This window comes from Piliocolobus tephrosceles, chromosome 9, assembly GCF_002776525.5.
Source record: "Piliocolobus tephrosceles isolate RC106 chromosome 9, ASM277652v3, whole genome shotgun sequence".
NCBI classification, from domain to species: Eukaryota; Metazoa; Chordata; class Mammalia; order Primates; family Cercopithecidae; genus Piliocolobus; species Piliocolobus tephrosceles.
Genome location: NC_045442.1, coordinates 125486118 through 125500142, shown reverse-complemented (window position 1 = coordinate 125500142; position 14025 = coordinate 125486118). Strand labels below are relative to the sequence as shown.

At 44.2% G+C, this 14025-nt stretch overlaps 1 protein-coding gene across 7 annotated transcripts in view; it reads right to left on the bottom strand.

Annotated features, from left to right (window-relative positions):
* The window catches only part of IL15RA (interleukin 15 receptor subunit alpha), a 37034-nt gene that overhangs the window by 22382 nt on the left and 627 nt on the right, over positions 1-14025 (bottom strand). The window contains exon 1 of one of the 7 annotated variants that reach the window (XM_023230564.3): positions 4850-5372. The exons of the other annotated variants lie outside the window; for them this stretch is intronic. Coding sequence (XP_023086332.1) covers positions 4850-5096 — 247 coding nt within the window. The 5' untranslated portion in view covers positions 5097-5372. Of the gene's footprint in view, positions 1-4849; positions 5373-14025 lie in introns of those variants that run through there. 7 annotated transcript variants of the gene reach the window in all.

The following is a 14025-nucleotide window of genomic DNA, read 5'->3' as shown; positions in this document are numbered from 1 at the left end:
AGGGCACTCTGGGTCCTGGTGCCCATGGGGACGTGGCCAGAAACATCTCCCCAGACTCCCCACTATTCGAGTGTGTCTAGGCCCTGAGTGTCACTGGCTAAGACACTGGTACAGGGCAGCGGCGGGGGTTACCAAGGCAGCTGTAAAACACGGAAACCAATGGCTGCCTACAGCTGCTGGGGCATGTCTCTTTGGTTCCAGGTCAGGAAGCTCTCGGTAAGTCCCTGCTGAGCAGTTGGTGCAAAGGCTGGGTCCCAGACAAGAGAACTGAGTGAAGTCATCTTCCTGCTGCCTTGGGGTGGATTGACGGGGAGACCAAATGCAGTGGCAGGAAGATTTTCAGCCTAGTGTAGGGAGGCCCCTGGCGGCCTCTGAGCTGGGGTCAGTAGGCTGTGGCCCACAGGCCCCATCCAGCCTCCACCTGTTATTGAGGGTAACGTTTTATAGAAGCACTGCCTCTGTCATTCATGAATGTCTTGTCAATGGCAGCTTTCACGCGCAATGGCAGAGCTGCATAGTTGGAACAGAGACCTGGTTGCCCGCAGAGTCTAAAATAGTTACTATCTGGCCCTTTACAGAAAAATTTCGCCACCCCCTGCTCTATGTAGCCTTTACACAAAGTACTGCATTTGTTTTGTTAGTAAGACCAATTGCCCAGTGCATCAGCGCAGACCTGGTCATTGAGGTTGACTTAGGTGATCTAGCCCATTTCAAAATAAAATCCTTTCCGTGTGGCAAAACCCAGCATCAACTGAAGGCAAATGGTGAAATGAAAAAGAAATTGCATCCCATGTTATATAGAGCCATTCCTCTCGTATGTTTTTGTCTTTGTTTTTGGAGACAGGGTCTTGCTGGAGTACAGTGGTACGATCATGGCTTATTGCAACCTCAACCTCCTGGACTCAAGTGATCCTCCCAAGTCAGCCTCTCCAGTAGCTGGGACCACAAGTGCATGCCACCATGCCTGGATAAGTTTATATATAGTATATATTTTTATATATGTGTATATATACGTTTATACATATGTTTATATATGTTTATATATATATATATATTTTTTTTAGAGACTGGGTTTCACCATGTTACTCAGGTTGGTCTCAAACTCCTGAGCTCAAGTTATCTGCCCACCTCCACCTCCCAAAGTGCTAGGATTACAGGTGTGAACCACCACACCTGACCTCCTCTCATATGTTAAAAGCCCTTGAAAATCAACAAAAAGAGTGCTAAATCCCATGGAAAAACAAGAAAAAGATACAATAGGCAGCTTATAGAAAAGGAAATACAAATGGCTCTTAAATATATTTTAAAATGGTCAATCTTATTCACAATGAAAGAAGTGTTAAAAAGAAAGCTACAGGAGACGGCACTTCTAGCTGCCGAATCAGAAAAGAGCTGAAAGTTGAATAATAAACTTTTTAGGTCAACCAGAACTTTCAGATTGCTTGTACCACCCTAGTGAGGGCATATTTACAGTCTCAAAGATTATAGAGGTACATGCTTTCTGAGCCCACAATTCTGCGCCTAGCAATTTATCTTACAGATATGTCTGCGTACCCGTGAGACGTTGTTACAGCATACTCCTTAACGTAGCAATTCCACCCCTAAGAATGTCTTTTACAGATATGCTGGTATATTTGCAAACTGAGTATGTACGAAGTTATGGATTATAACAGCCAGTATCTGTAACTAATCTTGTATGTTGTCAGTAGGAGACTAAGTAAGTAAATTTGTCTTGTTTTTTTTTTTTTTTGAGACAGAGTCTCACTCTTGTCACCCAGGCTGGGAATGCAATGGCACAGTCTTGGCTCACTGCCTGCAATCTCCGCCTCCCAGGTTCAAGCGATTCTCCTGCCTCAGCCTCTGAAGTAGTTGGGATTATAGGCCTGTGCCACCACGCCCAGCAAATTTTTGTATTTTTAGTAGAGATGGGGTTTCACCATATTGGCTAGACTGGTCTCAAACTCCTGACCTCAAGTGATCTGCCCTCCGGGGCCTTCCAAAGTCCTGGGATTACAGGCATGAACCACTGTGCCTGGCCCAACAAGGGAGTTTTTAGCACTCATTTAAAATTTCTTTTAAAGTCATGAGTAATACCTTGTTCATACCCTTTTAGGTCATGGAATTGATTCTATCAATGAATCAATTTATAAGTTCCTCTTACTATGCTCTTCTGAATTTCTTCTCTTTTCTTTTTTTGTTTTTTGTTTTTTTTTTTTGAGACAGTCTCGCTCTCTCTCCCAGGCTGGAGTGCAGGGGTGTGATCTCAGCTCACTGCAGGTGCAGCTTCTGCCTCCCAGGCTCAAGTGATTCTCCTGCCTCAGCTTCCTGAGTAGCTCGGACCACAGGCGCCCACCACCATGCCTGACTAATTTTTGTGTTTTTAGTAGAGACAGAGTTTCACTATGTTGGCCAGGCTGGTCTTGAACTCCTGACCTCAAATGATCTGCCTGCCTCAGCCTCCCAAAGTGCTGGGATTACAGGCATGAGCCACCGTGCTAGGCCCTGAATTTCTATTCTAATAGCTTTTAACTGGATCAAATTCTCCCACCTCCATCTCAAAAATCCATCCCCTTGTGTGTGCTCATGTGCGTGTTTAGCTTGGTAGAACCATAGGTTTCACTCCCTGCTACCAAAATCTTATACCTGCACCTGTGCTGCTTTGTTTTATGTTAAAATATCTGGGAAAATAATTAGGTAGGCAGTGGGGGTAGGGCAGGGCAAAGAGGAATAACTAGAAAAATCAGCTCAAATCAACTCCAGAAACATCTGATAGCAGGTCAGAATGGGTAGTCCCATAAAAACACAAGACTCTGCTCTGTGATAAAATGTTCCTTTCCTCTGTGAAAGCCTGAATCGACCTGGACATGTGTTCCTCTCTGGGTGCTATTATATCATTGGTGGCTGAACAGTCTTCCACCAGCCACAGGGCAGTGACTCGAGAAAACAAGAGAGACATGAGGTCCCCAGGTGAAAAGTCAAGAGAAAGACTGGATTTTAGTTGGGGGAGTGACTAACTGGTCTTTCCTCACCCCCAGCCTTCTCTTTAGGATGACTATCTTGGGCCTGGAGAGACTTGCCAGCTCATAGAGTCAGCTCCTGGTCTCCCGAGGACTGACAACCCTGCCATGAGTTATTCTGAAACCTCGGAAGGGCGGGGGAGTCTAATAACCCCTCCCTTATCCCAAATGCCACACAGTTACTTGCAAGATCGGGCCATTTCTTTTACTTTTCTCTTTCTTTCTTTCTTCTTCTTCTTCTTTTTTTTTTTTTTTTTTTTTTTTTTGAGATGGAGTTTCACTCTGTCGCCAGGTTGGAGTGCAGTGGCGTGATTTTGGCTCATTGCAACCTCCGTCTCCTGGGTTCAAGTGATTCTCCTGCCTCAGCCTCCTGAATAGCTGGGACTACAGGCGTGCGCTACCACACCCAGCTACATTTTGTATTTTTAGTAGAGACGGGGTTTCACCATGTTGGCCAGGATGGCCTCGATCTCTTGACCTTGTGATCCACCTGCTTTGGCCTCCCAAAGTGTTGGGATTACAGGCGTGAGCCACCGCACCTGGCCAAGATCAGACCATTTCTTTGCAACTGCAAAGACACTGTTCCCCATAAAGCATCCTTTTCCCAAAGGCTGCTATTGCTTTCAGTTCTGGTTGGTCATTCATACATTTTGGAATGCTTTCTGTTCCTGGGATATAGTGCATTGGAGAGAGAGTGGATGAATCGACGGACACAGTTCCACTCTGCTGGAAGTGACCGGTGTTGTTTAGTTACAGTTGTTGGTACATGCCCCTGGTACAGTGCGAGGGTAGCCGGGAGTAAATTCAATAAAGGATAGGCTGGGTGCAGTAACTCACGCCTGTATTCCGAGCACTTTGGGAGGCTGAGGCAGGTGGATCACCTGAGGTCAGGAGTTCAAGACCAGCCTGGACAACATGGTGAAAGCCTGTCTCTATTAAAATACAAAAAATTAGCTGGGTGTGGTGGTGGGAGCCTGTATTCCCAGCTACTCAGGAGGCTGAGGCAGAAGAATCACTAGAACCTGAAAGGCGGAGGTCTCAGTGAGCCAGGATTGTGCCACTCACTGCACTCCAGCCTGGGTGACAGAGCAAGACTGTCTCAAAAAAACAAACAAACAAAAAACCCCCCAAAACCCAACCAACCAACCCAACAAAAAACATTAGCAACAAATGTCAAAGTGTTAAGAACCTTAGCACGTAGAGGACTCTCATAAAAACCAACACAAGACAAATACTCTAATGGCCTAACTGGGCAAAGGACATAGTGGGTGAGTCACAAGAGAGGCATCACTTAAGTCCACACAAAAACATCCCAAACCTCACTAACACATCCCTGGTAGAATTCCATGACCTCTTCTCTTGCTTCTGAAGGTTAGGGATCCTGTACCAGACAGGGTGGGGGCAGGGTAGAAGGGGAGAAATCTCAAAAATTCAGGATTGTTCTTCCCATTCAGTTCCCATCCCAAAGCCTTCTCCTCCGTGACAGGGGCAGCGCTCTGCTCACTTCCTGTCTCAGGCATCTGTTGTCCATTGGCCACCACTACTCCCCATTCCGATAAGGACATGTCTTTCGCTAGGCTGATGGTGTGGGCGATGGAGTCAATTTCACCAGTTGTTGAGGTGGGTTTGTATGCTGCTGTTGCTATGGTTACCTGCAGAGCCCCACTGGCTTTGAGGCCTCTGGTGCTGTCTGCTGCTGGAGTGTCAGAGGCTTTTTTTCCATGCTCTGCTCCACGCTCATCTTCTGTCCTTCTCTACCTACCTAAACCACAGTCTTATTTCTCCACACTTGCCCACCCCATCCTGCCCTCTGTGACAGATGGCTGTGCTACCCGCTTGCTGCCTGCTTGTCCGATGGTGGTGGCACTGGGGGTAGTTTTCTGTTGTCCTGAGTCTCATGCAGGCCTGGTGTGTCTGGACCTCAGGGTTGAAGCTTTCAGTTATTCTGCTCCTTCCCTCCAGGACAGCCAGCCTGTCTCTTGCCTCTGTAACAGGTTTTGTGCAGGACGAGTTCCCTGCCCCTTTCCAGCAGCTGTGGACCTCCAGGGGTGTTTGTGTAGAATCCTGAGCAAGGACCATGTGTATTGTGTGTGTTTATGGCTGACTCACCAATCGATTCCATCCGTCTGTTTGTCTGTTTATTTTGACACCTATACCGTGCTGCCTTGATGATTGTGGCTTCCTCATAGGTCTTAAAGTCAGATGGTAGAAGTCCTGCAACTGTGTTAATCACTTTCAAAGTTGAGTTTGCCTTTCTAGATCCTTTACTGTTTTTTTGTTTTTAAATTAAATTTAATTAATTTTTCTGAGATAGGGTCTCACGCTGTCTCCCAGTGGGGAGTGCAGTGGCACGATCACAGCTCACTGCAGCCTCGGCTGCCTAAGCTCAAGTGATTGTTCCACCTCAGCCTCCTGAGTACCTGAGACCACAGATGTGCTCCACCATGCCCAGCCAAATACTATTTTTTTAATTTGTAGAGACAAGGTCTTGCTATGTTGCTCAGGCTGGTCTCAAGCTCCTAGGTTCAAGGGATCCTCCCAAAATGCTGGGATTACAGGCGTGAGCCACCCCGCCTGGCCTACTGAATTTAAGAAACAGTGTATAAATGTCTACCAAAAAAAGACTGCTAAAATTTTGATTAGATTTCATTAAATCTATAGATCAGTTTGGGGAAGAATTGATATCTATCTTTTTTTTTTTCTGAGACGGAGTCTCGCTCTGTTGCCCAGGCTGGAGTGCAGTGGTGCAATCTTGGCTCACTGCAAGCTCCGCCTCCCGGGTTCACGCCATTCTCCTGCCTCAGCCTTCCAAATAGCTGGGACTACAGGTGCCTGCCACCATGCCTGGCTAATTTTTTTGTATTTTTAGTAGACACGGGGTTTCACTGTGTTAACCAGGATGGTCTCGATCTCCCGACCTCGTGATCCGCCCACCTCAGCCTCCCAAAGTGCTGGGATTACAGGCGTGAGCCACCGCACCCAGCCACGGTATCTTAATAATATTGAGTCTTCTTAAAAACCCGTCAACACGGTATCTCTCTTGATTTATGTAAGTATTCTGCAATTTCTCCAGAAATGTTTTATAATTTTCAGTGTGCCAGCTTTGTACATTTTTTGTCAGACATATCCCTAAGTGTTTCATATTTTTTATGTCACTGCAAATGGTATATTTATTTCGATTTCTTATTGTTTGTTGCTAGTATTTTGCATATTGATTTTTTGGTGTATTGACTCTGTATTCTGCAGCCTTGTCAACTCACTTATTCTAATAGCAGCTTTGTAGATTCCATATGATTTTCTATAGAGATGATCACATCATGGATTCTCCGAGTATGTTTTATGATTCCATTGTATCTCCTTTGTTGGTTATTAACTATAACTCATTGTACTATTTTAGTGGTTGTTTTAGGGCATCTACTATATATCTTTACCTTATCACAGTTTTCCTTCCGGTGATGTTATACCACCGCATACGTATCCTGTAAGGATCTGAAACGGCAGACTTCCAGTCTCTCCCCCAAGCCCTTGTGCTATTGTTGTTATATGTTTTGCTTTGACATACATTATACCCCATGACCCATTGTTATTATTTTGCTCTAAACAGTTGATTGTTGTTTATTAGCTAAGGATTTTAAAAGGCATTTGCACTATACTATTTATCATTTCTGGGGTTTTTCAGTATCTACTCTGTCATTTTGCTGAGAAAGGAAGTCTTATCAGTGGTTCTTCCATTGTGAACAGTCCTCAAACCAAGATAAATGCGTGAATAGTTGATGTTTGAATGTACAAGGATATCAATTGTACTGCAGCCAATCCAACTAGGCAATTGATGGCCAGTTACTTACTTTGTAAAGTTGGACTGTCTCATCACTATATTGGAGATATTACTAACACTGTTTCATTTTATTATTTTATTTTAAAAATGATTTTATTTTATTTCATTATTATTTTATTTTATTTTATTTTGAGACAGGGTCTAGCTCTGTCACCCAGGCTAGCGTGTAATGGTACGATTATGCCCCACTGCAGCCTCAAACTCCTGGACTCAAGCAATCCTCCTGCCTCGGCCTCCTGAGTAGCTCGGACTAGAGGCGCATGCCATCATGCCTGGCTAATTTTTTTTTTTTAATCTAGAGACGGGGTCTCACCATGTTGCCCAAGCTGGTCTCAAACTCCTGAACTCAAGCCATCCTCCAGAGATAATACATTTAGTTGAAGCAATAACTTATTTCCACATGCCTTAATCATATCTTTAGATACTTCAATTATACTTTCTATATATTTTCTCATAATATTGTTCCCTAGTTATTCAATGTAAACAAGTCTCACCTTGTTTACAATATTATAAGTTCCTTGCAGATGGTATGTGTATTTCACAGTTCTCTGGTACTCTCACGTTCCTAAGCCTGGTATACGATAGATATTTTCTGAATACATATACTGGAATTATGAAGTAATGGAAATTGGAGTAAACTTATGGCTCTGGGACTTTCAAAACTCTGAAGTAGCCAAAAACGTATACAACAAGTCCTAACGATCATTTAAATGAAGTCACCAAAATAGTGTATGGGCCACACCTCTTTCTGCTTCCCAGAACCTGTGAATCAGAGTTCCTTATCTATCAGGTTGGTATGCAGAGTCTAATAAGAGCTGGCAGCCTCGGCCCTGCTTTCACATCCAGAGTTCAGAGGTTGTCGGGTTAGCGTGGCCCTCCTGTCCTGTAAGCAGAGTCAGAATCGACTCCAACATTCCCCTCGCTTACAGCACCTTTCAAATGCCTGCATGAGCCAAGGGCAGTAGGATTCAGAGAAGTGTCAGATGTGGTTCCTGCCCTCAGGAAGCTCACTGTGGAGCTGGTGTACGGAAAAGGCAAAGGCCTCTGGCCTCACAGTCACCCACCACCTTCCTTCCTTATTTGCCCCACTGAAATGTCAGCCAAGTCAACACACTTCCTTTTGGAGCTCGCTACAAGTACAGACTGTCTCCAGCTCACTGCCTGAAACTTGGCAATTCTTTTCTTTCTCTCTCAGACTCATTAACTGAGCTTCCCGACCCACCTCTTGTGTGCCAGGTGAATTTCTCCATAGCTCAAATCCTTAAATAATGATTTTTGGAGGCTTGCAAGTGTTGAGGGCTACAGGTTGAAGGGCAAATGAAAGAAAAATAATGAAATGCATTCTATAGTTTTAGGACTCGAGAAGACATCCGGCCTCTTCTGTCTCCTGCATTGACACCGCCTGCATTCAGGATTTCATCACCACCCACCAGAATGATTGCAAAAGCCTCAACATAGCTCCTGTTCTCTGGACTCTCCTGACTCCAGTTTATTCTTCACACTCTGCACAAGAGCAACCTTTTCACCATGCAGCTCCAGTCATGCTCCCCTGCACAGAAACCCTCAGAGGCTCCCCACTGCACAGAAGGGGATCAAGCCTTTCCAAGAAGAAGCATTCAAATCACATCAACTACGTCTGATGAGCAACACTGATATGACTCCCAGGATATCTACTGAGGAGTTTTATATATATTTATTCATTTAGATACATATTATTATTACTATTATTATGTTTATTGCTATTTTTGAGACAGACTTCCGCTTTGTCGCCCAGGCTGGAGTGCAGTGGACAAGCTTTTGTGAGTTGGACAAGCTTTTATAAAGTCATGAAAACATTACCAGACAAGATCAGCTATAATGAAAGATGAATTCAAAAAAACTCCAAAATTCTAGATCTTAATTGTGCTATTTCTTTTGTAATTTTATTTATTTACTTTTCTTATTACAGAACAATTCAAATTATGGCAGAAAAAATAAGAAAAGGCAGACAACTGCATACACGGCCACATACGACCAACTTGACATATTCCCTATTCAATGACAACTACTTCTTGATCTTCTTCTAGTAAAACATGAATCATATGATATCTACTACTTGAAAGCAACTCCATTTTATTTACGCAGTCCTCTGCTGTTTAACATTTAGGTTGATTTCGACAAATCTCATGTTTTGTGCGCTTATGTTTTCACCACTTTTTTGCTATCAGTAGGGGCACAGAAGCAGTAACAACTAGATAAAATGGATAGGAAATAAAAAATAAAAGGTTTGGAAAAAGACCCCTACAGTTCTCAAAAATGGCTTAAAAATACTTAAAGACACATAAAAAGGTGTGAAAACACCCCCAAGTGCACTTATACCTTATATTAAAAAAGCAAACTGAAATTGGTGGCTAAGGATATTTGTCTTCAAAGAAAGCATTGTCTTCTCAGCTGCTTTTGGCCATCACCCGCAATCTTTCAGACTGAAATGCCTGGTAGTACAAGAAGGAGACTCCACACCTTAGTGATATTGATTTATCCAACTCATGAACATGGTATATCTCTCCATGGATTTAGTTCTTTAATTTCTCTAAGCAATAGTTTGTGGGTTTCCATATACAAGCTGGAGACAATGTTATTTACTCTCTCAGTGATGAGAAATGTGCTGTTCTCTACAATTTCATACCAGAATCATACTACCATGTAGCAAATTTAACAGTTTGGGTCCACTTCTCTTCCAAGCTCATTTAAAAACATCAGGTATCTTCTGCTCTGTCATCCCTCTGCCCATCTTTAATGCCAACATCACACTGTCTTGATTACTGTTACTTCATATTAAGTCTCACAATCAGGAAGTCTTGTGCTTCCAACTCAGTTCTGTTTTGACTATACTAGGTCTTTTGCATTTACATGTGAATTTTGGAATACTTTTGTCAATTTCTACAAGCAAGCCTGCTGGAATTTTGATCTGGAGAGACTTCACACCTTAGTGATACTGATTTCTCCAACCCATGAATAGGGTATATCTCTCCATTGATTTAGTTCTTTAATTTCTCTAAGCAATGGTTTGTGGTTTTCCATATACAAGTCCTTCACACCTTTTGTTAGATTTATCCATAAGTATTGCTTTTTAATGTAATTTCAAATGACTTTTTAAAAAATTTTAATTTCTAATTGTTTATTGTGAATGTATAGAAATAGAACTAACTTTTGTGTAGCGGTGTTTTGTGTACTACAACCAACCTACACACATATGGCTGATGTTCAAAAGGCATAAGAGCAAGTCAGTGAAGGTAATCTTTTCAATAAAGGATGCTGGAATAATTGGATATGCATATATAGAAATGAACAAAACCCCAAAACAACCTTCAATTCGTGCCTCACATTATAAACAAAATTCATTCAAAATGGATCACAGCCATAAATGTAAACCCTAAAGCTATAAAACTTCTAGAGGAACGCATAGAAATAAACCTTTGTAACCTTAGGCTAGGCAAATATTTCTTAGACATGACACCAAAAGCCCAAAACACAACATAACAAATTAATAAATTAGACTTCATAAAAACTAAAAGCTTCTGCTTTTCAAAAGACACTGCTAAGAGAAAGGATAAGCCACAGAATCTGAGAAAATATTTGCAAATCATATACCAGATTAGGGCCTTGTATCCAGAGTATATAAAGAACTCCCAAAATTCAATAATGATACAACTCAATTTTTTATTCTTAAGACAGACTCAAAAAAAAAAAAAAAAAAAAAAGTCTCGTTCTGTGGCCCAGGCCGGAGTGCAGTGGTGCAATCTCAGCTCACTGCAACCTCTGCCTCCAGGGTTCAAGGGATTCTCCTGCCTCACCCTCCTGAGTAGCTGCCATTACAGGCATGGGCTACCACAGCTGGCTAATTTTTATATTTTTAGTAGAGAAGGCATTTTACCATGTTGACCTGGCTGGTCTCCAACTCCTGGCCTCAAGTGATCTGCTCACGTTGGCCTCCCAGAGTGCTGGGATTACAGGTGTGAGCCACCACACCCAGCTGATACAACTCAATTTTTAAAAGAGCAAAAAAGAGATAAACAGACACTACCAGAGAAGATATATACATGGCAAATAAGCACATGACAAGATGCTCAACATCGCTAGCTGTCAGAAAAATGCAAATTAAAACTACAAGGAGAAACCCCCTACATACCTATTAGAATGGGTGAAATTAAAAAGATTCATCATACCAAGGGCTGACAAGGGTGTGAAGGAACTAGAACTTCCCTACACTGCTGTGGGAATGTAAAATGGTACAGCAACTTTGGGAAATGGTTTAGCAGTTTCTTTAAAAATTAAACTTCTGAGGCCAGGTGTGGTGGCTCATACCTGTAATCCCAGCACATTGGAAAGCCAAGGCAGGCAGATTACCTGAGGTCAGGAGTTGCAGACCAGCCTGGCCAACATGGTAAAACCCCATGTCCACTAAAAATACAAAAATTATCCAGGTGTGGTGGTGCATGCCTGTAGTCCCAGCTACTCGGGAGACTGAGGCAGGAGAATCGCTTGAACCCGAGAGGCAGAGGTTGCAATGAGCAGAGATGGAGCCACTGCATTCCAGTCTGGGTGACGGAGTGAGATTCTGTCTCAAAATAAATAAATTTTAAAAATAAATAAATAAAAATTAAAAATCAAACACCTGAGAGGTCAAGGCTACAGTGAGCTATGATCATGCTACTGCACTCCAGCTTGGCCAACAATGATGGGACACTGTTTAAAAAAAAAAGAAAAAATTAAGCATACACTTGCCATATAGGACAGCCACTCTACTCCCAACTATTCTCTACCCATGAGACATGAAAGCATGTGTCCATCAGAAACCTGTATGTCAGTGTTCAGAGCAGCTTTCTATGTGATAGTCACAAACTGGAAACAAACCAGATGTCCCAATGTCCCTTAACAAGTGAATGGTAAACAAATGGTGGGCTAGCCGTGGGTAGAATGCTACTCAGTGTTAGAAACCAGTGAACTTTTTTTTTTTTTTTTTTTAAGATACAGAGTCTCCCTCTGTCACCCATGCTGGAGTGTAGTGATGTGATCTCGGCTCACGGGTTCACACCATTCTCCTGCCTCAGGCTCCCGAGCAGCTGGGACTGCAGGAGCCGGCCAACACACTCGGCTAATTTTTTTTGTATTTTTAGTAGAGACGGGTTTTCACCGTGTTAGCCAGGATGGTCTCGATCTCCTGACCTCGTGATCTGTCCACCTCGGCCTCCCAAAAGTGCTGGGATTACAGAGGTGAGCCAGTGCGCCAGGCCCCAATGAACTATTTATACAAATTACAACATGGATAAATTCTCAGAATAATTACTGTCTGTGAAAGAAGCCAAACAAGAAAGAGCTCCTACTGTATAATTCTATTCATAAAAAATTCTAGAAAGTGCATCAAATTGATAGTGACCAAAAAAACAGATGAATGGTTGCCTGGGAGATGGGTGAGGTGGGAGGTGAGGATTGTGCAGGGCATGAGGAAGTCTTTGGGAGTGACGGTTGTGTTCACTCTGGGTGGTGGCAATGGTTTCATGAGTCTGTATGCATTTACCTCCAAACTTACCAAAGTGTGCAACTTCAACATATGCAGTTTATTGTCTGTCAATTATACCTCAATAAGGCCATTAAAGGAAAAAAAAAAAAAAAACCCATAGACTGGGTGTGGTGGCTCACGCCTGTAATCCCAGCACTTTGGAAGGCCGAGGCGGGCGGATCACAAGGGCAGGAGTTTCAGATCAGCCTGACCAACATGGTGAAACCCCGTCTCTATTAAAAATACAAAAGTTACCGGGTGTTGTGGCGGGCGCCTGTAATCCCAGCTCCTCAGGAGGCTGAGGCAGGAGAATCGCTTGAACCCCGGAGGCGGAGGCTGTAGTGAGCCGAGATCGCGCCACTGCACTCCAGCCGGGGCGACAGAGTGAGACTCCATCTCAAAAAAGAAAACAAAAAAGAAAGAAAAAGAAAAAAAACATTGAGAGCTTTGGGAAAGGAAGGCAGCAACACCTTTCTAAGGTCAAAGAGCAAGGCTGTGCAGCTGATGAGGTTAGAGATCTCACAGTGGTGCTCCCTATCCACTCAGTCTTTAAGGAGACACCTCCTCTCTGCAGGGCTCTGACTGAGGCTGCATTTCACTTTCACATTGTGCAATCCAGCTGCCCCAGCTGCCAGCTCTCGGGGTCCTGTGACACTGCTAGCCAGCTGGGAGGAAGCAACCAGGTCACCAACATAACTCTGCTTCTCAGATGTGAGGGAAAATCCAAGCATCAGAGTCTCATGAAAACGAAACTTCACGAAAATTCGCAGAGCTGGGGTGGGGGTGGGGTGGGGGGGTGGCGTTCGGGCCGCACCAGCCAGCAGCAACTGTGCGTGGAATGGCTTAGGCCAGGGCCTGGGCAGACTGGCCCGACTGGATGTAAATTATTGGGGTCTCGCTGAAAAACACACACAGAGCGTGGAATTACTAACTCCGATAGAGAGTCCATGGATGGCCTTCAGTGGGTCTTTGATCCCGAAATCATATGCACATTTTGTAAGTATGTGCATTCACGCATTTTTCCGGGGAGGGAGTTCTAGCTTTCATCAGACCCTCCAAGAGCTCCCTGACTATAAAAAGATAAAGAAGCGCTGGCAAGGATAGCGTTAGACCCAGCTACCGTTTCTCCTCCTTCTCTGGCTCCCGGTACAAAACCCCTAGGAATCGCTCTTTCCATCCTCCCTGCCAAGATCAGAGCCCCGCGACCCGCTTTCTTCTCGAATACAAGCGATCACCAGATTTCTTCCCCCTTTTCATGCGAGTGTAGACTCCAGGCTGGCCCCCACCCCCACCCCCACCCGATCCCGACGGCCTCTGCTGGTTTCCTGATCGTTTAAGAATTGGAAGTTGTTTCCAGGTCCCCAAGTGCGCAACTTGCCCGACGCTTTTCCCCCCGGGACACAGCTCCTCCCCACCCTCCCAGCTCCCACTGACAAAATTTACTTTTGCCTGGGAGTCGGGAGGGTAGTTTCTCCCGGACCCCTCCGAGGACCGCGTGCGGTGCAACAGCCGCACTGCTGTCCCAGCGCCTGGGAGAAGCGCACTCGCCCGTGTCTCCCAACTGCTGGACGCTGCCGGCGCCGAGCTCCGGTGGCCAAAGGGGGCTTCGCAGAACTGCTCCTGACCTCGGCCTC